Raw genomic sequence first — 27,735 nt, forward strand, 5'->3', positions numbered from 1 at the left:
GATGTATTGTGAACATAAGCAATGGCTATTTAGTGTAAATAAAAGTCATGGGATGCACTTGCAGTATCACTGCATCCTGAAGGGGTCAGGCGTGATTTGGGGAAATGCTTGTCAATGTTAATCCAGAGGAATATATATATTTTTTTTATAGTACTAAGTGTGTACAGGCAGGATGGTGTGGGTAGAGAAAGGTGTCAGGTGTGATCAAGTTTCAGCTAAAATGAAAGGAAATATGTTCAAAACTGGTGAGACCAGCGATGTTTGGTGTAGAGACAGTGTCAATGAAGAAAAGACAGGAGACAGAGCTGGAGGTAGCACAGATGATGCTGAGGTTTTCTCTGGGAATGACCAGGAAGGACAGGATCAGGAATGAGTACATCAGAGGGACAGCAGATGTTAGAGGTTTTGGAGATAGTCAGAGAGGCCAGACTGAGATGGTTTGGGCATGTCCAGAGGAGAGATAGGGAATATATGGGTAGAAGGATGCTGAGTTTTGAACTGCCAGGCAGGAGGCCTAGAGGAAGACCAAAGAGAAGGTTTATGGATGTAGTGAAAGAGGACATGAAGGTAGTTGGTTTGAGAGAAGAGGATGCAGAAGACAGGGTTAGATGGAGGCAATTGCTTCGCTGTGGCGACCCCTGAAGGGAAAAGAAGACTAGGCTAGTAGAAAATCAAATGCGTTGTTTTCAACAAAGTATCAGAACTTCCTGGAGAAGGAAAGGCTGCATGTACTTAATATGCTGTACTGGAAATACACAACACACAACCCCTGGCAAAAAATATGGAATCGCCAGTCTTGGCGGATATTCAGTTTAATTTTGTAGAAAAACCAAGGTGATAATAGACGGAAGGGACACCGCGAGCTGCTTCCAGTCCTCCATTCTACAGCTCCTCACCACCACGCTGTTGATCTTTCTTTGGCGGAAAGTGCCCCAGAACTGATCATTGTAGGCTTTTGGAAACCCCAGAACAACCGTCCAGAGCGACAATGACTTGATGTATGTACAGTACAAGTCGCCTGAGCTCTGTGCTTGTCTGCTACGCATAGATATCCAAACACGTGGGTCCACAGTTCTGACGGGAGTTGGAGGGCAGAACCCGTCATTTTATTTTTTTTTTTATCAATTGTTTACTATAAAGACTTTTTAGATTATCGCGTTAAGAAGACAACGCTGTACTGTATTGATGTTCGTGGATTGTAAGCATTTTCTAACTATACGACGTCAAACCAGCATTTCTCTGCTCTTCTAAAAGCTTTCCAGTGCATACTACCGCCACCTCCCGGCTAGGAGTAACAGCGACTTCATCCTGATAGGAAATTATTGACAACAATACTGTCCAATTGCTACCAGGCTTACGCCCACTTTTCCAACGCGATTGGTCAGCTAGTTCTGTATAAGATCTTCTCGTGGCATTTCTCTTCCTCTTTCTTTCACGGGACCCTCCGGTGCGGTAAGGCCTCTTCTTTCTCTAAAGAACTCTGTTGGAAAATAAAATAAAATGAATATTTCCGGTGGAAATAAGCTAATTCGTTTTAATGTAGTTGGTTTGAGTATCGAAAGCGTACTGGCATTATATTTTGTGCTTCGGAAATATAAAATATTTTGGCACCGACGCATCGTGGCCTGTGAAGCGGCTAGCTTGCTAACATTAGCTAACGGTTTAGCACATGTCATGTTGATCATTACACGTAATACGTTTATCAGGTTAGAGTTGTTTTTTGTTTGTTTTTAAGTACGAATTGTTTGTTTGGTTGCAGATACTACCTTGTCTTTAAAACAGCTCTTAAGCGAATCCTTGGAAGCACTGCAAAGATGCCCAGGGAAGACAGGGCCTCGTGGAAGTCCAACTATTTTATGAAAATCATCGTAGGTATCGTCTACAAGCCTTCTCATTATTTGCGTTATTCATTGATCGGTACCATGTCATATTTTACCACAGCCATTTTTTTTGTCTTTTGTAGCAACTTCTGGATGACTACCCAAAATGCTTCATTGTTGGAGCAGACAATGTGGGCTCCAAGCAGATGCAGACCATCCGCTGTTCTCTGCGTGGCAAAGCTGTGGTGCTGATGGGTAAAAACACCATGATGCGTAAAGCTATTCGTGGCCACCTGGAGAACAACTCTGCTTTGGAGAAGTGAGTTTATGGTGCCATACGTTTGGATTTTTAAGACTGCAGGACAAGTTACGGTGCAGCCTGTGTGGTGCTGTGTTGTCGTTCCCCCTGCAAAAAATAACATGTTTCCAGCTATCCCTGTCTGTCTACATCTCAAGGTAGCCAGGGACGCAAGGTTTCAGACACAATCCCAGTTTATGCCATGTTTGCATGCCTGCCCTAGCAATCATTTGACAGCAAATTTTGATTTGAACAGGCTCCTGCCCCATATTAAAGGAAATGTTGGTTTTGTCTTCACCAAGGAGGATCTGGCAGAGGTCAGGGACATGCTGTTGGACAACAAGGTAAAACAACCTGATAGCAAGCACACATGACAGTGTCAAATGCAACTTTTGTAACACCTGCCACAGGGCAAGTGGTTAAGTCATTTTTATGGTCATCGCTTTTGTGTATAGGTGGGTCATGTATGCAGGTTAGGTTACAGTACAGCTTGTGTGGTGCTGTGTTGTCGTTCCCCCTGCAAACAATAACCTGTTTCCAGATATCCCTCTGTTCTAACCTTTTGACAGCCAGGGACGTATGGTTTCAGACAGACAACTAAATCCAGCAGAGTAGAGAATTTTAGCAATTTGCTGATGTTTAATCAAGTGACCTTTCTGGAATTTCCAGGTGCCAGCTGCTGCCCGTGCTGGAGCCATTGCCCCCTGCGATGTGACCGTGCCTGCCCAGAATACTGGTCTGGGTCCTGAGAAGACCTCTTTCTTCCAGGCTCTTGGTATTACCACAAAGATCTCCAGGGGAACTATTGAAATCCTGGTAAGATTTAATAAGTCAAATGCAGAAATGATCTGAGTTGCTAACTGGATTGTCATCCCCAAGAGTGATGTCGGCCTCATCAAGATTGGCGACAAGGTTGGTGCCAGTGAGGCCACGCTGCTCAACATGTTGAACATCTCCCCCTTCTCCTATGGACTCATCATCCAACAAGTGTATGACAACGGCAGTGTCTACAGCCCCGATGTGCTTGATATCACTGAGTCTTCTCTGCATGCCAGGTTCCTGGAGGTGAGGAATTCTTTGTTTCATGTATGTCTGTTCACTTTAAAACTTTTTTTTTTTTAAGGGTGTGAGGAACATCGCAAGTGTGTGTCTTCAGATTGGCTATCCTACACTTGCCTCTGTGCCCCATACTGTCATCAATGGCTACAAGAGAGTCCTGGCTATCGCTGTGGAGACAGATTACTCTTTCCCTCTAGCAGACAAGGTTTGTATATTGTATCAATGGGGATAAAATGTTAACTTATTTCAAACTGATAATTCAAGATGTAGCTATGTCCTCTAATGTCCAATGAAATGTCTGACAGGTTAAGGCCTACCTGGCTGACCCATCTGCCTTTGCTGCTGTAGCAGCTCCAGCAGCAGCAGCTACGACTGCTGCAGCGCCAGCTGCTGCTGCAAAGGAAGAAGTCAAGGAGGAGTCTGAGGAATCGGATGATGACATGGGCTTCGGGCTGTTTGACTAAAAGAATAATGAATTGACTCGATTCAATAAAGTGTCAAACGTGGAGTCTGAATTGTTTAATTTATATACTATATACTTGAGGCTTGTGAAGAACTTGGAGATGCTTGTTCTAACTGGATATCTATTGTGAATGGACTGAGTATATGGTTTAATCTGCAGTCCCAAATTAGTTTTATTAAGTTAATTCTTACTCTTCATCAAACTGGGTCTATCTTCCTCTGATTTCTGTTGCCCCATCAGCTTTGCAGAGTGGACCCTTCTCGTGGACCATTTTCTTCAACTTCCACCATAGATTTTCAATTGGATTGACATCCAGACTATTTGCAGGCCATAACCATCTTGGAAAAAAAGATGATCATCCACCATTGTTTCATTGATGGGATATGAAGTGTCCAAAATGTCAACGTAACTTGTGCATTTATTGACCATGAAATGAGTGACTACCTGACACACAGCCCCATATCATCCATGACTGTGGAAATGTGCATGTTTTCTTCAGGCAGTCGTCTTCATAAATCTCACTGGAACGGCACCAAACACGTTCCAGCATCATCACCTTGCCCACTGCAGATTCGCGATTCATCACTGAATGTGACTTTCATCCAGTCATCCACAATCCACCACTGCATTTACTTAGCACATTCTAACCTTTGTTTTTTCTGTTTAGGTGTTAATGATGGCTTTGGTTTAGCTTTTCTGTATTGAAATCGGATTTCCTTTAGGCACTTTTCCTACAGTTCGGTCACAGATGTTGACTCCAGTTTCCTCCAATTTCTTCATTTCTTTTGCTGTGCATTTTTCTGTTTTTAAGACATACTGCTTGAAGTTTTCTGTCTTGACCTTTTTAAAGTCCTCCTTGGTCTACCAGTGTGCTTGTCTTAATAACAACCTTCCCATGTTTGTGCTTAGTCCAGATTTGAGACACACCTGACTGTAAATAATCAACACCTTTTGCAACATTGCATGATGATTTACCTTCTTTGACAAGTTTGTTCATCCTCTCCTTTGTTTCAAGTGACATCTTTGGTTTTGGAGCGATGATTCATGTCAGTCCACTAGGTGCAACAGCTCTGCAAGGCGTGATCACTCCTTTTTAACTGCAGACTAACCAGTCGATCTTATCTGCTGTGGGTGTTAGTTCTGGAAAATTACAGGCTTTTTTCTACAAAATTAAACAACTGAATGAATATCCATCAATTTTGCCAGGGGTTGTAAATACACTGACCTTACCTTCAGGAGTGCTGATAATCACTGTCAATTGACAGTGGTCCGACATGTATACAAGTTTGTAAGACACACATGGACAACATAATTGGACGAATATTGAGGGTTGGTTTGCCTGAAATACCTAATTAGTTTAGATCAGTGCAACTGTGACCTTTCAAAGATAATGGACACAATTTCGGCTGTAAATGCGAATGTGAAATTGATTACACGAGGCGAAACTTTTAATTTGGGGCAAACGGAAGCAGGAAGTGGCGTCATTTGTTGCCGTAATTGCGCAGTTCAGATGCGCAGCAACAGAGTGGGAAACATCTACCATGGCTGAGGTACGACATTTTGGTATTTACGCCTATTTGAACATAGCCGGGTTGTCTTGGGTATCTAACCAAATAAACAACACATTTAGGACCATTTGTTGTGTGTGATGTCGCGAAACCGTGTTCGATTTCACCGCAGCCTAGCTTGTCCATACGTCAGCTAAGTGTTATTAGCAAGAGTGAGGCGTCATTTTACAATTACTGTGCAGTGATTGCTAACGTCAACGACAGCTAATTACTAGCTGGTTTAGCTATACACAGACAATACTGTTATTTTGTCTGCTTGTGTTGCAAAGCGAACTAATGTTGATGTGTTTGTGCAGATTCACAGCTTACATGAGCTCCAGAAACCTGTTGTCGCCTCCAAGGTGTTTATCCAGAGAGACTACAGCTCGGGAACTATTTGCAGATTCCAGAGCAAGTTTCCTTCAGAACTCGAATCAAGGGTGCGCAGATGGAAGTGTAACCTGAGTGCAATGCTTTTTGACCTCGAATTTGTTTTTCCCCCTTTGCTTTTAGTTGGACAAGCAACACTTTGAGGAGACCATCCAAACCTTAAACATCCTGTATTCTGAAGCAGAGAAGATTGGGGGGAAGTCTTACATGGAGGGCATCCTGGCCTGCCTCACTGCCTACACTTTATTCCTCTGTGTGGAGACCCACTATGAAAAGGTAAGTTCATTTGTTTCCCCACACAATTTTGAGCTTTGAGATTAGTGACCACGTTCTTTCTTTGTGCAGGTGTTAAGGAAGGTGTCCAGATATATTAAGGACCAAAATGAGCAGATCTACGCTCCCAGAGGACTGTTGCTGATTGACCCCATAGAGCGAGGCCTCAGAGTTGTATCCTTTTAATGTTAAATAAGTTGAGCAAAAAATTCAACCCACATAACATGCCTTTTTTATTTGTCCTTAACCGGCCATCTTTCAGGTGGAAATTACCATCTTTGAAGACAGTATTAACTCTGCAAGATAAGGGAAACTGGGGTATGTTTTATATGATGTCAAATCAATTTCCATGTGATATACCTTGTAATAATTTATGTGCTTATCCATAATTTCTTCTGTGCAGGATGAGTCGTGCACAAACACACCGTCAAGATGTCTGCCTCTCCTGAATGGATGTATATAATGATGATCTTTTTTTTTTGTATTTATATATTTTATACCCCACTGATGGCCTGTCCATTTCTTCGTACATGTGGTGACTGTCTTTTTAAACACAAGCTGATCCAAACTAGGCTTTTCACATAGTGCCATTGGGTAAAATGTAACTTCTTAACGGTTAGGTGTAGTTTTGCTAATAGCTAGTTATTAGTGGGGTTTGCTATAGACTCAAGTGGTCTGTGTATCACGAAGGTGGTACTTTGCAGTATTAACTTGTTGGCTGAGGCAAATCTGTGCAAGAATGTAATTTGTAGCGGATCGAGATAAGGGGCTAAATCCATTTTATTTAATTTTTTAAAGTGGAGATGTTTTGGGACTCCTAAATTGATGTTTACTTGCTAATATGTTCTTTGTACAGAAATGCATCCTTTCAGCCTTGAAAATACAACCAATCAGCTCTCTTCTACATGTTGTTATATTGAATGTGTTTTGTATGATCGTCTCACCACAGAAAGCACTCCACATTCCACTCATGCTTGCTATTGTGGGTGTACTTTCCTTAAAACGTGGTGGTCTTTTTCCTTGTGGCCCTTATGTATCACTTCATTTGCTCGTATATCCTGACAGCAGTTAACATTGATTGCAATCATTGAATGTTAATAAATATACAGTACATGTACATGTTATAAAAAACATTTTTGTCTTGTCATTCTGGTGTAATATGGTTTATTTGGTTGCTACAGTAACACCTGGATCCAGAGGTGGCAGAAAGATGATGATGAATCAGAAATATTGATACTAATAGGTAAGTATAACATCCATCCGTCTGTTTTCTATGCCGCTTATCCTCTTTCAGGTCAAGGGGGTATGCTGGAGCCTATCCCAACTGACTTTGGGCGAGAGGCGGGGTGCATATAGACAAACAACAATTCACACTCTCATTCATACCTATGGCCAATTAACCTAACATGCAAGTTTTTGGAAAGTGGGAGAAAAACCACAGAGATGCCCAAGCGGAAATTCAAGTCCAGGTCTTCCTGAGCTCCTGACTGTGTGGCCAACATGCTAACCACTCTTCCATCGCGACCGTAATTATAACAATGCTTGGTATTTTAATTTACATATTTTTTTGCCTTTTTGCAAAATAAAAAAAAATCAAAGCACGCGACACTCGCAAACGTTGGGCAGGCCTGGTGTAAATCAAGTAACTGAGAAGCCAAATAAAATGTATTGTTTTGGCAATGGCACATGGCGATTTGAACTACATGGTTTCCCTGTAGGATACATTGACATTTAAATATTGCAGAATTTAGTATTCGAATTTTATAAACACTTGCTATAGACACAACACGTATGATCATCCTTTAAAGGGCAATTCGCCTTTTAGAGTACACGAGTATTGAGCTCTCTCGGTACCCGTACCGTAAGTGCAGAAAAAGACGCAAGTAAACATTTCACCCGGCGAATGTGTTAGATTGCACTAGAATGTGCTTCTGTGGCATATTCGACTGCTTAAACTTTGTAACTTTTACTATTATTACAATCTTTTAATGCATCGAAGCAATTTTCCGTAAAATTAAAATAACATCTTTCGTTTTTCTTTAGCCGTTTGCTAATAGTTGCTAGCTTACGTCACAGGGCAGCTACACTTTCATTTGCCTTTCCAATTAACTTTTTTTTTTAGAAGAGTCGGTTCAGCAATATTAGCTTCACGCTGGCGTTCCCCTGGTTCGATGGAGTTTATCTACCAAAGGAGGAGAATGAATTCGTGCACCAGGTCTTGGATGAGCTGGAAACATACCAGAAGAGCATCCCCAAGAGGCAATTGTCTAATATTGTATTCTATAGAGAGCTGCACTTATGAAGGGGACAAAAGAGATGCATTACATTCATCTTGAGAGAACAATATAGCTGGTGTATTCTGACATGCTGTGTAGCAAAACTACAGCAACAAGTAATAGCATGCTTGCTTCATAATTACAATACACATTTGTTTGTCTTCTTAATATTTTCATGCATGTTGTCATGCGGTAAATATAACCTGGCACCATCATGTAGGTCATTTGTACTGGGTCACTGTTTGCATTTGAATAATAAGGAACTTTAGAAATTAGCATAGCAGTTGATACCTTTGCTCCATAGTCACTTAAGTATGGACCCCTTCTTCCTTTGGGCCCCTCCCCAGTGTCCTCCTGTTCCCCCCTCTACCCAGCAGATTACGCTACCTGATCCACAGGACCATCGAGGACCTGCCGGAGCTCACCACCTTCTCTGTTGGGGAGAGCTGGTGGCGTCGGGTGGTGGTTTGCCCCTTGCAGCTCAGGTACCAGCCCTACACGCTGTATGGTCATCAGTCTAAAACGTAACAGACTCCTTTGAATGCATCAGGCCTCTTCCTGACTGATGGATTACATTGCATTTATTGAGATCCAACACACATTGCTGAGAAACTGCTCAGTTTTCAGTTTACATGCACTAGGATTCCCGAAACAGTTTGGTTTCTCAACTTTTCCAGTGGCAGGCGGTGCATTTGGTACCCGGGCCTTCAGTGGGGCCCTCTTAATCTTCACATGCATCGTCACTGATACGCCTGAGCTGCATTTCTGCTAGTAACTTCCAGCATTAAATAAACTGCCTATAAATGTGAACAAGCTTCAGACGGCTCCAAACCTCTACACTACAACATCATCTGGAGCATTTCAGAATCAATCAATTTACCGCATAACGTGAAAAAAAAACAAAAAAAACTAAGTGTGAACAAACTTTGCTAGCTAGCTTCAGGGTTGTCAAAAATCTTCTTTCATGTCTAGCTTTTCGGAAAAGTCCGCGTTGAAAATGGATTTTTAAGAATGTCTAACGCCAGGTCAGTTTCTCCTCCTCTTCCTCCTCCTCCTCCGTCAGCCATTGTGGGCGTTATTGTGTCGTGAATTGTTACAGAGCATTGAACTTGTCGAACTTGACCTTCTTTTGCTCTGGTTAAGCAATCAGAGTACGGAAAATGCTGACGTTATTGCGGGCCAGCTAGCTGGCTCTGTGAGGCACATCTGACATCTGATTGGTTAAAGAAACAGCCTTACTGATTCTGATTCTGAAGTGATTAGATTGACATAGAAGCTGAAATCTAGCTTGGGAAAAAAATCATGTATCCTCTTTCCTTCGTTCTGCTATGGCCGTGCGCTCTGTGCAATGAGGCGTTCAGGCGCGCCCGTAATTGTGAGAGTTCGGCGCTAGCTGGTTTTCATATTTTATTCACGTACCCCCAAAGACCTTTGGGAACCTAAGATCTACCCTATAAAAACAGGAAGTACCCCAAACATTGGTGAACTCTTTACACCTGTGCCTAATCAAGTTAGGTTTAAATGAAACCATCACCGATGTAAGTGAGGTCAATTTGAACAAACACCGAAATAACTAAATTCTGTGCATTCTGAATCTTAAAGGGACACGTGATGAGTTGTAGAAGTCACTCGAAGGCATGAAAGGCATGCTAGAAGTCACCAAGATCCTCTAGAATGGTGCAAAAGCTTGTGTTCCAGCATATGATGATGCTGAAAGAAATGCAAATCCATGTTAGCGTTATTTTAGGAATCATTTATTTAGCATGCTTTGTTTTGTAGAGGCGAGACACGGGAAGAAGACAACGATATGGAGAGCAACTCCACCTTGGATGAGGAGCTTGAAAAAAGGGGTGAGGACACGCAGGCTCAGCCTCCGTCTTCAACACGAAGCAGAGCCCCCAAGAGGCCAGACAAGGCGCTTTACATCCCGAAAGCTGCTCGGGAGAGATCACGCCTGCAAAACTCCCACCAGGAGTTGCCACAACCAGCCCCCGGCGACCCATCAAACTCATGTTCTTCATCCGAGACCACAGAGAAGTCATCACTCGATTTAAAAGAGGAGTCCGTCCCCCGTGCAGTGGCTGGCGCCCTTGGAGATGACCCCTCGAGAGGAGAGGAAGCTGACTTGACTTCGAGTGATCATGAAGGTGAACACCTCCAATGGGAGAACAAGCTGTCTTGTCTTAGTGACATGAGCCTGGAGGAGGACGCCAAGGATGACACAGCCACATGTGACCTGACTGAAGAGGTTAGAGTTCACGTATCCATGCTTTGCCTTTCCCGCACTCATGTGTCTTTCTGCATCCACCCCCGAGATCAAGGAACACCTGAAAGAAGGAGCGACCTTCTCAGTGACGCACGTACACAACGACTACTCCACTTATGAAAATGTGCTCATCAACCCCGACAACTTCCGCCACGTCATTGAGATCTACGACTTCCCAGCCATGCTGAAAACGGACGACCTCTTGGACGCTTTCACCGAGTACAGGTGGGACACGCTTCATTCGCGTCTTCTCACCTGCTTGATAACGATAACGATAAGTGTAAAGCACCACTTCCTGTATCTCATTAGTCATGGGGGAATGAAGATCACGTGGGTGGACAACACACACGCTCGGGGTGTTTTCTCCACGGAGGAGGCAGGTGAGAGTCTGAACAGTAGCCTGACATCATTCTCAGACTTTGGCGCTAGTGACGTTGGTGGCACAACATTGGTGGAATAATAATGTGGCACGGCACAGTGGTTGGGAATTACTTGAGAATTATTGTGCAAACCAGACTTTTAGCCCTTCATAAGGCTCTCGTTCACATACTCGCACATTTGAAATTGAAACCTGAGTACAGGAGTCCTCAGTTCAAAGTTAAATAGGTCCAGTTAAGGAAAATTGTTTCAACTCGATGTCTGGAACATCATAATGTGAATTATTATTCTACTTTAACAGCAAATATGTTGACGGAGTATTAGGCCCACACTGAAAAAAAATAAAGTTGTAAATTTACAAGAAAAAAAAGTTGTACCGGTACATTTACGAGAAAAAAGTAGAAAATTTTCAAGAAAAAAGTCACAAATTTACGAGAAAAAAGTCGTAATGTTACTTTTGCCCAAGGCCAGACCTCACATAAGGGCAATGCCTGTTGCGACGGAGTATTAAAATAATCAGAGATTTTGAGAATAAAGTCGTAAATTTATGGGAAAAAAGGTTGTAAATTTCAGAGAAAAAAAATTGTACATTTCCGAGAAAAAGTTTTAAATTTACGACTTTATTCCCATAAATTTACGAGAAAAAAGTCATACTTGTGAAAAAAAAACAGCTGTAAATTTCAGGGTTGGTGAGCAACAGCGTTATGACGCTAGTGCAGCTGTCAAGCAGCTAAGAAATATAATTTCCTTTGTTTTTATTGCAAACTAACCTTATTATTTCATTGTCTAATTTTTAAAAAGGTTCATTTTTTCCCACATAAAAGGAGACGGTGTTCATACTGTAGGTGCATAAAAGATTCTCGTAATAAAATGCCAGAAATGTCTTAATGTCTATATTTAACAAAATAAATTTGTTAATTATGATTTAGACTTTATTGGCGGAAACTTGCAGTATTTCCAATTAGCGACCTTGTGTTGGAATAAGACAACCAAAAAAGGCCCACTGCTAGACAAACATATCGCCGCCTAGTGTTGCGGAGACTAAAACGTCCCACAAAATACCCGGGAAGTCAAATGAATTGGAGTGCTTGAACTATTGCTGTCAATGTCAGAGAAAATGCTAAAAATGTTTATTTGTTTGTGTAAATAGCACTGAATGCCCTCTCAATCTGCCATCCTCTGTTGAAAGCGCGAGCACTGGCTGAAGGCAGTAAAAAGGCCAAAGGCAAGGCCGTCAGCAGGGCAGGTTGGACAGAAAAGATATTTGTTTGTTTTTTCCTTGTTGAAGCTACATTGAGCACTTGTATTGAGTGGCTGTAGGATCATGAGGACAAGTGGATCAACTGCTGTTTTTGTGGCCTCCAGAGTTCATGCAGCCAGTGAAGGACCGCCCGAAGACAGACAGCGCTGTTGCCAGGCGGATGGTGGGCCGAGCCTTGGGCCTGAAGGAACGAGGACGCGGACGAGGGCAGAGCTACTGACAGGATGAACAGATGAACTTGAACAATGTGACAAAGACATTTCTACGTATAACATCAAATTGGCAGTTCAATGCTCATTCATACAAGACATTTGTATGTCGTTACTTTTTATCATATGCCCTTTGTTCTCCTCGCCTGTCATATTGTATGTCATCATCACTTCAAAAGCCAGATGCTTCGGTCCAAGCATCATTTACTGTTGTATTGGAACATTAGCATGTATATCAGTCATAACTCTACAGAGTTTGCTCTCAATAAGAATATACTGTATTCCTGTATATGATGTTGTTCAAGGTTTGCCTCCATTGGGTTATCCTACAGAATGCCATATCGAACCGTAACTAGTGTGCTGTCACGTTGCAGGCATCACTTTTACAAGCTGTTTAAGTGGCATTCAAGTTAAAGAACAGAAGTAAAAAATGTGCCATCAAGTGACCACAATACAAAATAACAGGCTGCGCTTTCACCGTCTACTTTTATTACAGAAAACATCATGCATTTTTTTTCCCCATATAACAATAAAATCTCCACACATCTGTCAGGCAACGAGCGACTGACACCCTTATAAAATGAAGGGAATTTGTCACATCGAAATAGTCATTTACAAAACAACCAAAAATGTTCACACACATTTGAGGCACCAGAGTCCCTGACAGCAATAATTTAACACAATCCAACATGGTGACAAAGATAGCTGAGGGCTTCATGCATGCTTGGCAGACAAAGTGAAAATAAAAACGTCAATAAATAAAAGGTCAGGTCAAGTATTTGGAGTAGGAAATGCTGGAGGAATAGATGGTTCGTACTAGTTGGGGCTTCTATTCTACTGACAGCCTAAAAGTAAATCGTACTTTAGAAGATGTAGCACCTCATAGTTTTCCTGGAAAAAAAACCCAGACTTCTTCAGGTTTCTTCTTCTAATGATGAGATTATAAGGCAGCTGTTGGCACATTTCATTTACAAAAACTATTTGCTGCAACGTTCCCTGACGTATTTATGAAAAAGCACCAAGTCAAAAAAGGCACATTTCAACAAAGACACAATAAGAGCTATGCCGGATGTGGCGGACACATTTTCCTCACAGTGAGTTTGTAAAAGTATTGCTAGTTTTAGCCCTACTGACAGTATATCAACATGAAAAAGAGCAGTTTGTAGTTGGTCACATTCACTTCTGCAGAGCAATCATTACATGTGATTTACTGTTGGAATCAAAACCATGGAGCCTAGCTTTTGGTCCATAACCCCCCACCCCCCACATTCCCCTGCATCAGATTAAAACGCCATCATTCCATGTCCCAATTCATTATGAAAATGTTTTTGTGAATGGAGTAGTTGCAAATGCACATTTGAATGTATTCATTCAAACATGGCTACTGTTCATTGTAGCGGTTCAGCTCTGGCTCCCATGGCCCTCCTTCTTCTATAGTGGTTGGGAAACGTCTGTCCATGCATCAATCCGTCTGTGTTGTCCATCCATGTTCTACCTGTGTGAAAGCTGATTGGTCAGCAGTCCAGGATATGTTTCTTCTGTTTCTGAGCTCCGTGAGCCGCCTGTGAATGCAGAGAAATTGACAGTGACTAGACAAACATTACAGCAACGTGGAGGGTGATTGTTACGTACAATACTGCACGAAAACCAAGTCAGTGTACAAAAACGGAGGCAAAATTGTAGATAAAATATTCCACGGAAACGTACAAAAACCGAGGTTTGACTGGATTTGTAGTACAGTGGATCTCCGCATATTCACCATCGGCATTTGTGACCCTGCAAATTTGCGGATATTTGATCAAAACATTTTTTATTTGTGGGAAAATCTGACATTTAGCGCTCCTAACCTCCATAATTAGGCTGTTGATCACTCGCAGTGTCGCCATTCGTGGGTGGCCTGAGAATTTAGCCCCCACGAACAGCGGGGATCTATTTCAGTCATTTGCAATAAACCAACAAAACAATTGAAAAACCATTGAAACAGCTGATCACATGGAAGTCCATCCACACTGATTAAAGCCGCTGATCCAAAAGAATCAGTGAATGTTGCCAATAAAACAAAAGGTTAAGTTTTAAACAGAGTTTGTCTCATTTTTGTCAGAAATTATACAAAAAAAAAGTCGTAGACTTATGAGGAAAAAAAGTTGTAAATTTCAAGGAAAACAAATTGTACATTTACGAGAAAAAAAGTCGTAACGTTACCTTTGCCCAAGGACAAACGTCACATAAGTCTCTCCTTTTCATAGCTGTCTCAGGCAATGCCTGTTATAACAGAGTATTAAAATAATCTGAGATTTCAAAAATAAAGTCATATATTTACGGAAAAAAAGTTGTAAATTTACGGGTAAAAAAGTCGTAAATTTACAGGAAAAAAGTGATAGACTTATGGGAAAAAAAGTTGGAAATGTCAGAGAAAAAAAGTTGTAAATTTACGAGAAAAAAAAGGCGTAATATTACCTTTGCCCAAGGACAAACGTCACATAAGTCCCTCCTTTTCATAGCTGTCTCAGGCAATGCCTGTTACAACGGAGTATTAAAATAGTCTGAGATTTCGAGAATAAAGTCGTAAATTTACGGGAAAAAAGTCGGAAATTTACAGGAACAAAAGTCATAGATTTATGGGAAAAAAAGTTGTAAATTCCAGAGAAAAAAAATTGTACATTTACGGGAAAAAAAGTTAGAAATTTACAAGAAAAAAGTTGTAACGTTACCTTTGCACAAAGACAAACGTCACATAAGTCCCTCCTTTTCATAGCTGTCTCAGGCAATGCCTGTTGCGATGGAGTATTAAAATAATCTGAGATTTCGAGAATAAAGTAATAAATTTACGGGGAAAAAAAGTTGTAAATTTATGGAAAATAAGTCATAGACTTATGACAAAAAAGTTGTAAATTTACGAGAAAAAAAAGGCGTAATATTACCTTTGCCCGAAGACAAACGTCACATAAGTCCCTCCTTGTCATAGCTGTCTCAGGCAATGCCTGTTACAACGGAGTATTAAAATAGTCTGAGATTTCGAGAATAAAGTCGTAAATGTATGGGGAAAAAAGTCATAAATTTTTGGGAATAAAAGTCATAGATCTATGAGAAAAAAAGTTGTAAATTTCAGAGAATTTTTTTTTTACATTTACGAGAAAAAAAGTCGTACATTTACGAGATAAAAAGTCGCAAATTTACAAGAAAAAAGTCATAATGTTACCTTTGCCCAAGGACAAATGTCATATAAGTCCCTCCTTTTCATAGCTGTCTCAGGCAATGCCTGTTACGACGGAGTATTAAAATAATCTGATTATTTTAACATTCACTGAATATGAACAGAAACGCAAACGTTACGACCTCATCACCGGATTGTATTCAACAGGTTTCAGTTTCAGTGACTTAACATGGCGGTTATGAGAGGTAGTAAAAAGTTTACCTATATGACAGTTGTACGTCCACACGCGATTTCCGTCGTATCGGCTGCGGCACTTCATGATGTTGTTGGAGTAGTCCGACTCTGCCACCTCGTAATTGGGGTTTATCACGATCTGGAAGAGCAGACAACACCCGCAGCAGTTGTTTTTGGCGCACAGGCATTCTACTAATGCTGAACTACATCTTGTTGGTGCTCATCTAATTGTACCAGCAGCCTGAGTGACAGCGAGAGCAGCGTGTTCTACCTGGAGGATGTAGTCACCAGGTGGAACATCAGTGATGTCAATCCACTGGCAGTCAATGTCATGCCTGTAGGTGTCCCAGCAGCCCACAGTGATGCCCTGCGCTCCGAAGTTAGCACACTCGTATCTCTTCTGGATGCCTGTCAGCATTAAGACCGAAAAGATCATCTCATTGTGAACAGCCATCATCAGTGAATATTCCTTAACAGGCCACTTTATTAGGTACACCTGTGCAACTTGTCGACCTACATACAGTACAGTGGTGTGAAAAAGTGTTTGCCCCCTTCCTGATGTTTTTGCATGTTTGTCACACTTAAATGTTTCAGATCATCAAACAAATGTAAATATTAGCCAAGTCATACACAACTGAACGCAAAATGCAGTTTTTAAAAGAAACCTTTTATTAAGGGAGAAAAAAAAAACAATCCAATCAACAACTGCAATCAAGCATTTGCGAAAGCTTGCAATGAGTCTCTTACAGCGCTGGGGAGGAATTTTGACCCACTCATCTTTGCAGAATTGTTGTCATCCAGCCACACTGGAGGGTTTTCCAGCATGAAGCGCCATGAAGCATCTCAAGAGCATTCAGGTCAGGACTTTGACTAGGCCACTCCAAAGTCTTCATTTTGTTTTTCTACAGGCATTCAGAGGTGGACTTGCTGGTGTGTTTTGGATCATTGTTCTGCTGCAGAACCCAAGTTGGTTTCAGCTTGAGGTCACCAACAGATGGCCGAACATTCTCCTTCAGGATTTTTTGGTAGACAGAAGAATTCATCGTACCATTTATCACAGCAAGTCTTTCAGGTCCTGAAGCAACTAACCAGCTCCAGACCATCACACTACCACCACCATATTTGACTGTTGGTATAATGGGTTTTTTTTTACGCCAAACAAATGGGACACACACTTTCCAAAAAGTTTAACTTTTGTCTTGTCAGACCACAGTTTATTTTGCCAAAGGTTTTATCAAGATATTTTCTGGCAAAATTGAGACAAACCTTAATGATCAGCAGTGGTTTTGGCCTTGGAACTCTGCCATGCTGGCCGTTTGTGTTCAGTGTCTTTCTTATGGTGGAGTCATGAACACTGATTTTAACTGAGGTAAGTGAGGCCTGCAGTTCTTTGGATGTTGTTGTGGGGTCTTTTGTGACCCCTTGGATGAGTCGTCACTGCGCTCTTGGGGTGTTTTTGTCTTGGCCGGACACTCCAGGGAACGTTCACCACTGTTCCATGTTTTCGCCATTTGTGGATAATGGCTCTCACTGTGGTTTGCTGGAGTCCCAACACTGTAAAAATGGCTTTTATAACCTTTTCCAGACTGATAGATCTCAATTAATCTCGGTTAAAGTTACAATTTCACGGGGGGGCAATCACTTTTTCACACAGGGCCATGTAGTTTTGGATTTTTTTCTCCCTTAATAATAAAAAGTTTCATTTAAAAACTGCAGTTTTTTCTTTTTTAAACTGTTTGTTTCCCTGTCGCCTTCTCCTCTTCTCCACTCCACTGGGGTAACTCCGCATCAGTTTTCTCCAAAGCAAGCCAACAAAACTTCCGGAATCAATCTGCACATGCATGGAATAGTCCATTGCATGAGGAGCAGAAGCGGATCATCAAGATCATGATAGATTACGCATTTTGATGTAGTTTTAAGCACGTGAATTAAGACTATAACAGTAACATGTACTTTCAATCAAAGAAAAAAAAAAAAAAAAAAACAGTTTTTCTTGACTTTTGGGGACCCCTAGAAATCTCGTAGCCCTAGGCAATTTGCCTGTGTTTGCCTAATGGTAAGTCTGCCCCTGGCAAACATAGTAAAAGTTGTTTTTTTCCTGAGTGGAGAAAAGTTGTATATTTTGGTTCAAGTGGACGGTGCACCCAAACAAGTCAAGGTCTCTAATAAATATGGTATTACATTTAATAAAGGATAAAAGTCCATGAACTACCAGTATATGTACAGCATATAGTGGGTGATGGAATTACCTTCATCACAATATGTGTCCTCCAGACAGAAGCTGGCTTTGTGACCCTCTGCCACTTTAGTTCCATTCACATTCATCAAGTCATAGTGGGTGAACACCTCCATGCTGTGGAAATGTCTGTGCACAAGAACAAATGGTGTAAATAAAAACAAATCAACCTGTGAGTCATAAATGAACATCAGTCTTTGTCGAGGTCTCACCTGTGGCATTCATGCCACACCCAGGACTGATGTCCGGCCCGTGGCCTGAAGTCTGACTGGCCATTGTTGTGGATCTGGGAGGAGAAGCGGAGCAAACGGCGGTAAGCGTTCTGATCGGCATCGTCTGCACTGCTGGACAGACACTTCTCCTCCTGGGCACACTGGAGGGCGTACATGGGTCTGTCCTCCAGATAGGTGGTCTGCTCCACTACTTGGGCATTCAGGACCAGGTCAGGGGCCGCTGCATGGGACAGAGCATCAACACATTCTGGTTGGGAACCATCTAAGATATTCCACAAGCTATTATTTATTTAGCCAGGTTTGATTCACGGGATGCTGCACATTTACTTAATATAACGACCCCTCCTTACTTAGAGTACAGGAGACCCCAGCAGCAAAGCGTCCTCCTCCTTTAGGACATTCTATATGTTTCCCATGATGCAGACACTGATCCAGAGTCAGCTCAGTTCCGGAACATCTCACGCCACTCATCACAATGTTATCAGCTGTAGAATCGCCTTGCCAGTACCATGTTTCCTGATGACACAGAAGAACAGAAAGCAGACATGAAATAACTGCAATAGCACTTTACAGCTCAAGCAAGTGCTTTTACATAAACCTCCTTGAAGGAACAATTTTAGTGATCCATAGTGTTCATGGGCAAGGCCACACATGCTCAGTTTGCTAGCACAAACTCTACATGTTTTGTTGTCTTGAACTTCTTTTACTTCTTTGTAAGATTTCATTTTAATTCAGCTTGAGGTTACCAAGTTCTGCTTAGGGCAGGGGTGTCCAAACTTTTTCCAGCGCCACATACTGAAAAATGAAAGGATGCAAGGGCCACTTTGATTTTGTGTAAACCAACACATGTAGATATGCTAACAAGTTACACATATTTCAAAAAAAAAATTGCATCTCAGTTTGTCATATAGATGAAAAAGTGTTTTATTAATATAAACTTTGGTCTTTGATCGTTTCCCCATTTTTGCTGTTTTAAAAAAAAAATTCCAATAGGGGTGTAACGATTTGTTTTAATAACGACTCAATTCGATTCGGACGATATGGTGACTGTGAAATAAATACAGTGCAGGTGAAGTTCCCTAGATTCCTCGTTGTTTTTTGTAAGGGAATCAGGTATAAATTATTTTTAATGTTCAAGATTCAAGATTCAAGAGAGTTTTATTGTCATGTGCATGGTAAAACAGCAGTTATACCATGCAATGAAAATCTTATTCTGTTCATTCTCCCAAGAAAAGAAAGAAAACACAAGAAAGAATAAGAACATAAGAAACATAAACATATATACCAATAAATTAAGTAGCAACAAAAAGAAGAGACATTCATACAAATAAATAAGTAATAAATAAATAAAGTGCTATGAGTGTGTGTTGCGTGCGGCGTGTGTGAGTGCTTCGTTGAGAAGCCTGATGGCCTGTGGGTAAAAGCTATTTGCCAGCCTTGTGGTCCTGGACTTCAAACTCCTGTAGCGTCTGCCTGACGGTAGGAGTGTGAATAATGAGTGTTGTGGATGTGTGCTGTCCTTGATGAGGTTGTGTGTTCTGCGAGATGTTGTCTGGGCCTGCTGCTGACATACTTAAGAATAAATTACCAATGAGTACAAAAAAATGTGTTAAAAATGCAATACACAATCAGGATAAACAGAGGGTGGTATAGCTTGCCATGATTAATTATTTACTTTGGTGAAATCCAAACCTGAAAGAACAATGCAGCAACTAGCAAGAATACACAAATGACAGAAGTTTTGCAGCACACATATTGTATGTGTTTTGGCCTGGAAACACCGCGCTGGATGGTGACGTCACTAAGCGTCACTGCTACTGGACCGTAAACTACCGTCTAGAGGGGTGCAAAACGTCCTTACTTTGCATATTGTCTCCATAAATGCCACTTAAAAGGAGTTTCAAATAAGGACGGATGAGTTAAATATGAATACTGAATGAAGTGACTCAACTGACCAAAAGAAGAAGAAGCCAATCAACTGTATTTGAGAGGTCCACTACATCTCCCATGACCACCACATACCCGGAAGACGATGACGTCACAGACAGGCAGACTGAATCGAGGAACGTTTAACGTCTTTATCATTAAAAGTGCTAAAAAAAACACACACATCCATATAAAGCCTGCTGTGCTTAAATCCAATGCTTTATTTCCAAGTATTGATTAAATCGATTCATTCCCTTTCAAACAATGTTAGATCAATATATGTTGTCCGGAATGGAAACTTGCTAAACACAGATCGTTGTAGTTGGATCATAGGAATATAAATCGATGCATCGATTTCTTCTTAAATAATCTTCATAAATGTTCTTTTCGTAATATTATGATTTAATTTGCATAATATTTTGACTTTATCTCGTTTTGTTTCTCATAATATTATGGCATTTTGAACATATTTTTCTTTTATTATTTCAGCTACTAGTACACTACTAAAATTACATTATTTTTCCTCAAAGTATTACGAGTTTATTCTCGTAAAAGTGTGACTTTTTTTCTCACTAGAATATGATTTTTTCTCATAATATTTTCACTTTATTCTCGTATAATTACAGCTGTTTTTTTTCCCATTTCTACTGTTTTTTCTTAAATTTTCCAACTATTTTTTTCCTCATAATTATGACTTTATTGCCATAATATTTTGCCTTTATTCTCATAATATCATAGCCTTTTCCACAACTTAATTTTAAAAATATTGCAACTTTATTAGTTGTTTTGTTTTTCTGGTAATATTAGAACTTTAAAAAATGTCTTTTTTGTCTAATATTTCAACTAAATGCTACGAAAATGATGTTATTTTTCCTCCTAATTTTACAACATTATTATTGTACAATTACAACTTTTTGATGTTAGATTACAACTGTTTTCTCTTACTATTTTGACTTTGTTCCTGTAGAATTACTGTTGATTTTTCCATTCATGATGTTGTTGTTTTTTTGTTTTTAGTTTTCTTGTTAAATTATATTTTTAGAACGTGCCGCAGGCCAATAAAAACAGCCACGAGCTGCAAATGTCCCCCAAGCCGCACTTTGGGCACCCCTGGCTTAGGGCCCCATCTTCTCCAGGGGTGGCCCTGGCTTTAGTTGCAGGCATCATCCACCTTTTGTTCTGCAAATAAGCACAGTTTTCTAAATATTTACACAACAAATGCTTTACTCACCTGGCTTCACAGACTGAAGGGTTTTTTTTTTGCAAATGATTCACATGTGGAAACATTTTGAAACAGAATCATCTCACTGATAAATGACTCCAGTTGTGCTATGAGGCAATGCAAATCACAAAGTATAGGACACGTGAAGTGCGGATGTGTTGTCCCCAAAGTCCTAACTCAGCCTCTTTACTCGACCACATGGAAACCTCCTTAAAAAAGTCAGACTTTCCGAGATGACTGATGTGGGGGATTTATAAGACAGAAAGTCTGATGGAAAAGAAAGATCTCATTTCGCATGTGAGTTAAGGAGAGTGACAGGCGTGCAGTAGAGCAGTAAAGCTGTATTTTGGTGTCATTTATTCCATCTGTTGATGGTGGTGGTGGTGTGGTGTCATGCTGTAGTATTTCATAGTAAAACCCAGAAGAGTCGAGAGCACCTGATAAAACTGAACATCATCACAAGAGATGGGCATAATAATATATAATATATATTAATTGATTGTCTGGGATTTGTATTTGATTACAGTAATTGTGAATTGAGGCAAAAGGGAGTGCACTACTTGATACAACCAGTAGGGGCGCTGTGGAATCAGTCAGAACATCAGAACATGACGTCACATGACGAACATGACGTCAACTGTGGGAACGTGACCTCCACAAGGGCAGCATTAGTCTGCTCAATACAACACTGGCATCGAAACAGGAGTTCAGAACATTCATTGAGAGTCTAACATCTAATTAAACATAATGTTTAAAAACTAACAATCAAATAATTGATCACTGAGTTTCCCCATAATCAACATTTAGTTAAATATGTACAGTATGTAGTGTAAAATGACGACCCCTGACAAGCTGAAAGCGAATTGTTTCGATTATAATTTATTGGTTGATTTGTTAGTCAGCAGCATTAATGTTGCATCTACTGCCTGTTTGCTCTTTGAGACATAATGGAATTGTTTCCCCCCACATCAGTATAAAAGATGCCGCAGTCCCTCCCTGAACCAGCAAGTGGCCTGATAATATACGGACAGCAAACAACTACAATTTGCTTATTCAACTTTGGCTCTACTCTTGTATTGAATGTCCTTAGTATTGTTAATGTAATTGTGTAATGTGAGTGCGTCATTCCTTGACATGAAGTACTTGAGTGAGGAACTGACCCTATTAAATAAATACATTCTCATAAATGACCCTCACATACTTTGCAGACCACTGTGGACATCTTTAACGTTACACACCACACTCATTTTCGACTTAAAATAGAAGTTAAGTTCAATTAAGGAGGTCTTGAACAGCCCTACGATGCTGCTCGGCCATGGCCACACGCTCGGTGGAGATGTAGTAAAAGAGTGTAGTAAACCTCAAATAAGATGCCATGTCATCCACAACACTGCCTCTGAGGGGGTAAACAACCATCTGTGTTGAGGCTTTAATACGCCTGAGCTGCAGTCTATTTACAAGCCTGCGTTATCTTTATTTTCCCCTCAGGAATCAACAAAGGTCAGGTTGCTTGTGTGGGAGAAGACTTACTTGTAATAATGGTTTACCAACACTGCAAAAACAGCCATATTTGAAAGAAACCCAGATTATATTAAATGAGACACTCTTATTTAAAGCAAAAAAATCTGCCAATGGGGTAAGCAAAAGTTGCTTGGCTAGATTTCTTATAACTGGAATATTTTTCTTGTGACTTTTAAGAATATAATGAACCCTAAAATAAGCAAGTTGTTCTTAATCACATAGCTAGAATTAAGTAAAATGATCTTATTACAAGGTAAGGAGTAAGTCAAATGTTCTTATAACATTCCTAAATGGAGATAAAATCTGCTTTTATGAGGCTGGATTTAAGCAAATTGTTTTTACATATTCTAGATGTAGGAGTATTATTCTTAGATTTTACTCTAGTCAAACAACCCTTCATACCTCCATTTAACCTATCATGGCTATCATTGGAATGTGGAAGGAAGCCAGAGTACACAGAGAATGCTGAGAAGTTGTGGGGGTATGCTGGAGCCTATCCCAGCTGACTTTGGGTGAAAGGCAGGGTACTTCCTGGACTGGTCGCCAATCAGTTGCGGGGCACATATAGTATCCACAACCATTCACACTCACATTCATACCTATGGACAATTCAGAGTCGCCAATTAACCTAACATGCATGTTTTTGGAATGTGGGAGGAAGCCGGAGTACCCGGAGAAAACCCAGGTACGCACGGGGAGAACATGCAAATTCCACACAGAGATGTCCAGTCCAGATCTTCCAGATCTCCTGCCTGTGTGGCCAACATGCTAAACACTTGGCCACCATGCGGCCCCTTATTTTAATACTGTATATACTGTACAGTATTTATAACGCGGTATAATACTCCACCTTATACTAAGGTACAAACACAACAATAAACATATTATTATATTGATAAATCTCATACACTGTAAACCAAAAGAGAATATTTTTATCTGTGTAAAGACAAAATGTTGAATATGAACCTATGAGTCCATCATTGCTATGAGTTCTGTGTTCTGCCTGCATGCTGAAATGATTTGTGTCAGTAGGGGTTGCTATTGCTCAGTAAAAGCCAAATATTGTGACATGAGAAGTCAGGTTAGGTGCAATATCAATCAGGCCTTGTCAATAAGGGAAGAGAAGCATTACCTGGAAGGCGTGGCTGGCAAAGCCCAAGCCCAGCTGTCTGCACACCACCATGGCCTCCATGGTTCCCCAGCTGTCACTACACACTGTGCCCCACACAAGAGAGCCGTTCCTGTCTGTAAGAACTTCCACACGACCCTCATAGGGGTTACGGCCACCAGACAATCGAAGCTGTGTCGATGACAGACATGTGTCAAGAAAAAACAAATATCTTATAGTGATCATTTTGTACGAAGAGCGACTCACTCTGTTCTTAAAGCCCATGGCAGGAACATTACACTTGACAGCCACATCTTCCTCATGGCTACAGCCCAGAGCATCGCGGTTAAAGAGGCACTCTGTCAGAGACTTCTCAAAGCCAGAGCACTCCACTTCGTTCATGTGGACAGGCCCGATGCCTACAAAGGCAAACACAAGAAGCACATTACTCTAATTTTTCTTGAACATATGACAGATGAGCAGTTTACATCATGTACATAATGGGAAAATGATTATAATAGCTTTACTGGAAAGAGGAAATGTGATCTTCACTTTACACAACAGCAGAGGGAAACACAGGCCAGTACTTCATGTTCAACAATTAAACAGCAGCAGCCTCGCCTGAGTGAAGTCAACAAAAAGCCAGATTCCAGACTTTTGCTAACTCGTTTATGGCAAATGGAAAAGTGAAGGACTATAAACAACATCTTTATTTTCAAGTAGAGAAAAAATGAATTTCAGTGGCGGACATGTTCCATGATAACATGTGCAAGTATTCCCAACATGCAGGAGGAATGTCCTCAGTGATGTGTGCTCTGTAAAGACAACCAGAAAATTGCTCGCCACCGGAGGAAATAAATCAACAAGCAGAGCAAAGTGCTTCTGTTGTTACTTATTACGTTCCCTCAAGTCGCAGGATGACATTTCATTGAAATTCCAAAATATTTTGTTACATACTTAGCGACAGTAGCAGGAATATTGTGTTTTTCATGCTCTCAAGTGGCCCCAAATGAATCAAACTCATATCAAGTCAACCACTCAAAACAGTAATGCTAGTGTAGTCCATCTATTAACCATTAACCACTAAAGCAGATGTTCCAGTGTTGACATGGCAATGATGATGACAAAGATACTATGCCGTTCCTATACCATTACATAATTGTGAAGCCATTATTTTAAGTTCAACTTACTATATAATGCTCAAAAACTAAACAATAGCCACAGACCTAATAATTAAATAATTACTTATGAAGCTATTATCAATTATGTTGATCGAAATTATGTTCAACTGGACTTACGACATGTCAAAATGTTCTGGTTGCATTAATTACATATACTCATTCAGTGTGGAATGTGGAAATCATTATTTGTTACTTCTTCACAGTCACTGATTTCCAAAAACAAGCATCATCATCATCTATTTTGAGTGTGTGTGTGGTACTCTTTTGGAACCAGTGGTCAACTCATGAAAAAAACCTTGTGCACTCTCCAAAAAGAATTCCTCATCTGGAACCCTTAACAGCTGTTTTTCTGTGCTGGAACATTTTGTACGCTCATCTACTCAAGATCCACACTGAGGACATGTGGAGGAAGACTGTTCCAGCAAACGTGATTGTTTTACAGTAGTATATTGCATTTCACAGAGTCAGGTTTTTGAACATAATAATGCATTGTCCATACATTTGCTTGTGCCTTTTGTCTGTTTGGCTTGCGGCTTTATATGCTGATTTAAGGTCTAGACCGACTGCGATCTGACAAAAACAGGTGAAGATTTTAGTTTTTCATCCAAATGTGTCATTTTCACAGCTGGAATCCGGTTCATTGGAACTCTTGTGCATATTTTCATATTTTGTGCGATTCACAATTTAAATAGAAGCGCGTACAGTTACTTCAGAACTTTTAACAGGAACCAAAAAAAGGGAGCACATCACCCCAATTCTAGCTTCACCGCACTGTCTGCCTGTTGAATTTAGAATTGATTTTAAGATTATTGTTTGTTTGTTTGTTTGTTTGTATGTCTGTCAATACATGTCGGACCTCATCCAAATTTACGCTCTAGCGCATTCTTTGAGGTCCGAAGGCCAGCTCCAACTAGTGGTGCCTAAGACCAGACTTAAGACCAGGGGAGACCGGGCCTGTTCTGTTGTCGGCCCCAAGCTGTGGAACACTCTCCCCCCTCATGTAAAAACAGCCCCACAGTCGAATGCTTTAAGTCTCGTCTCAAAACCCACTTTTATTTTCTGGCTTGTAACTCGGCGCGAGTTTTGTGGTCCTCTGTGTCTTTTATTGTCATCTTTTTAGTTTTTGTTTGGTTTTACTCATCTTGGTTTTTATTTATTTATTTAGCTTTTTTTAATTTTTATCTATTTTATTTCCTGTTTTTATAGTTGTTGTAAATGTTCTTGTTTTTATTTGATTTATGAGCTTTTATTGTATTCATGTGTACTTTTACTTTTTCTTATTTATTGCTTTACTAGTTCTAGTTTGTGCAGCACTTTGGAAACTGTGTTTATAAAATGTGCAATATAAATAAAGTGGATTGGATTGTGTGGATGGGCTCCGGGATAGCCCAGTGTAATTTGGAACAGATATAGATATATATATAGATATATATAGATATAGATACAGTATATATAGAAAGGTAAAGCTAAAGCGGCTAAGTGGGGACATTCGTGTCACTTTTTGCCATTACAGTCCACTTGCATTTGGGCTAAACTGAGTAGCTACTGAAAAAAGCTTACTTGTATGGCAGTTCACTTTGTAATGCTCATTTGTGCCCCCAAAAGGACTGAACTGGAGCAGTATATTCCCCAGAGAGTGTACAGTACCTTGTCCCATACTGGCGCCAGTCATGGCCTCTTTCGCGCTGCCAAAGCCCAGCTCCCGACAGACCACTGTGGCAGCTTGAATGTTCCAGTTGTCGTCGCACACTGTGCCCCACTCGCCATTCCTCAGCACCTCTACTCGACCCTCCCCTATCATGGCTCCTCCTTTTAATCGTACCAGGGGTTGCTAAGCAGTTGGTCCATGAGAATGAAACAGTGAACAAGAAAAGACATTGAAAGAAATGGATAAATAGAAACTGCTTACAGTAGTATAGTGTACTTTATCATCTGTGCATAGTGATGAAAATGTCTACATTGTTTCTATTAACCAGCAGGTAATAAATCCATCACACATGAGAACTGGGTCTTCATTAGCCTATGCATAATTAATTGATTATGCAAGCTTGATTATGCCTATTGTAGACACAATGCTGACACCAACCTCCACCCTGTACGCCTTCCTATAGCCGGCACTGAGGCTGGGCGCAAAGGTCCGTCCAGGAACACAGCTGACCACTACAGGCATGCCTTGCCCACAAGTGCTATTGCCCTTCAACTCGATCTCCCTTCCCAGTTTGCAGTCAGACAGGTCGGCCTCGTTGCCAGTGCAGTTGACAGAGAAACCCCAAAAGTTCTTCTTTCGGCGCTTGGCTAGTAATCTGGAAGGGAAATATACACTAAATCAGTCATAAAATAGTTAACGAAAAAATACCGTACTACTTTTTTCTTAAACGTTGAACCCTGTGGCTTATACGGCGGTGGGGCTAATTTATGGCTAAATTCTAATCTCGTGACATCTCCTTTACTTCAGAACTACTACTAATTGTTAAAATACTGTACCACGTGCGAGTCAATAAGGAAATGGTAGCGCTTTCTTTGGAAGCAGCCAATCATGAGCTATCAATGAACAAGCTTGTCAACCCACTTGTCATTGCAGGAGGTCATTACTCAATACAACAGTCTGACTCATGGTGTAATCTTACAAAGAATGCTAAACTCATCATACAGCAACTTAACACTCAAAAGGTAGCTAGGA

The 27,735-nt window shown here is 40.7% G+C and overlaps 4 protein-coding genes across 7 annotated transcripts in view; 3 read left to right on the forward strand and 1 right to left on the reverse strand.

Moving 5' to 3' along the window:
* The first annotated feature begins 1,402 nt into the window (after positions 1-1,402).
* LOC129186207 (60S acidic ribosomal protein P0) lies at positions 1,403-3,685 on the forward strand. 2 transcript variants are annotated; one of them, XM_054784228.1, is made up of 8 exons: positions 1,403-1,452; positions 1,760-1,868; positions 1,964-2,139; positions 2,375-2,462; positions 2,788-2,934; positions 2,998-3,183; positions 3,242-3,382; positions 3,483-3,685. In XM_054784228.1, exons 2-8 carry the CDS (start codon positions 1,815-1,817, stop codon positions 3,639-3,641), a joined length of 951 nt encoding a protein of 316 aa, XP_054640203.1. In that variant the 5' UTR covers positions 1,403-1,452; positions 1,760-1,814; the 3' UTR covers positions 3,642-3,685. The 2 variants fall into 2 exon arrangements, with proteins under 2 accessions (XP_054640203.1, XP_054640204.1); XM_054784229.1 differs by having other exon boundaries at positions 1,420-1,452; positions 1,760-1,872.
* Positions 3,686-3,840: 155 nt separating this feature from the next.
* LOC129186208 (golgin subfamily A member 7-like) lies at positions 3,841-6,981 on the forward strand. Of its 3 annotated transcripts, XM_054784231.1 has the most exons (6): positions 3,841-5,190; positions 5,505-5,627; positions 5,701-5,853; positions 5,923-6,024; positions 6,113-6,168; positions 6,254-6,981. In XM_054784231.1, exons 1-5 carry the CDS (start codon positions 5,182-5,184, stop codon positions 6,155-6,157), a joined length of 432 nt encoding a protein of 143 aa, XP_054640206.1. In that variant the 5' UTR covers positions 3,841-5,181; the 3' UTR covers positions 6,158-6,168; positions 6,254-6,981. The 3 variants fall into 3 exon arrangements, with proteins under 3 accessions (XP_054640206.1, XP_054640205.1, XP_054640207.1); XM_054784230.1 differs by having other exon boundaries at positions 6,113-6,981; XM_054784232.1 differs by having other exon boundaries at positions 5,505-5,598; positions 6,113-6,981.
* Positions 6,982-7,123: 142 nt separating this feature from the next.
* r3hcc1 (R3H domain and coiled-coil containing 1) lies at positions 7,124-16,281 on the forward strand. Its single transcript, XM_054784222.1, has 8 exons — positions 7,124-7,153; positions 7,973-8,109; positions 8,474-8,611; positions 9,906-10,374; positions 10,442-10,617; positions 10,702-10,772; positions 11,921-12,016; positions 12,136-16,281. Exons 1-8 carry the CDS (start codon positions 7,124-7,126, stop codon positions 12,249-12,251), a joined length of 1,233 nt encoding a protein of 410 aa, XP_054640197.1. The 3' UTR covers positions 12,252-16,281.
* loxl2a (lysyl oxidase-like 2a) overlaps positions 12,715-27,735 on the reverse strand; it is a 32,730-nt gene continuing 17,709 nt past the window's right edge. Inside the window, exons 5-14 of the mRNA XM_054784227.1 lie at positions 27,142-27,358; positions 26,703-26,886; positions 24,142-24,293; positions 23,899-24,066; positions 18,448-18,613; positions 18,077-18,317; positions 17,878-17,993; positions 15,900-16,036; positions 15,656-15,767; positions 12,715-13,802 (exon numbers count right to left, since the gene is read on the reverse strand). Of these exons, the coding sequence (XP_054640202.1) occupies positions 13,732-13,802; positions 15,656-15,767; positions 15,900-16,036; positions 17,878-17,993; positions 18,077-18,317; positions 18,448-18,613; positions 23,899-24,066; positions 24,142-24,293; positions 26,703-26,886; positions 27,142-27,358 (1,564 nt within the window). The 3' untranslated portion in view covers positions 12,715-13,731. The remainder of the gene's footprint in view (positions 13,803-15,655; positions 15,768-15,899; positions 16,037-17,877; positions 17,994-18,076; positions 18,318-18,447; positions 18,614-23,898; positions 24,067-24,141; positions 24,294-26,702; positions 26,887-27,141; positions 27,359-27,735) is intronic.

The sequence above is a fragment of the Dunckerocampus dactyliophorus genome, chromosome 8 (genome assembly GCF_027744805.1).
Source record: "Dunckerocampus dactyliophorus isolate RoL2022-P2 chromosome 8, RoL_Ddac_1.1, whole genome shotgun sequence".
Taxonomy (NCBI): Eukaryota; Metazoa; Chordata; class Actinopteri; order Syngnathiformes; family Syngnathidae; genus Dunckerocampus; species Dunckerocampus dactyliophorus.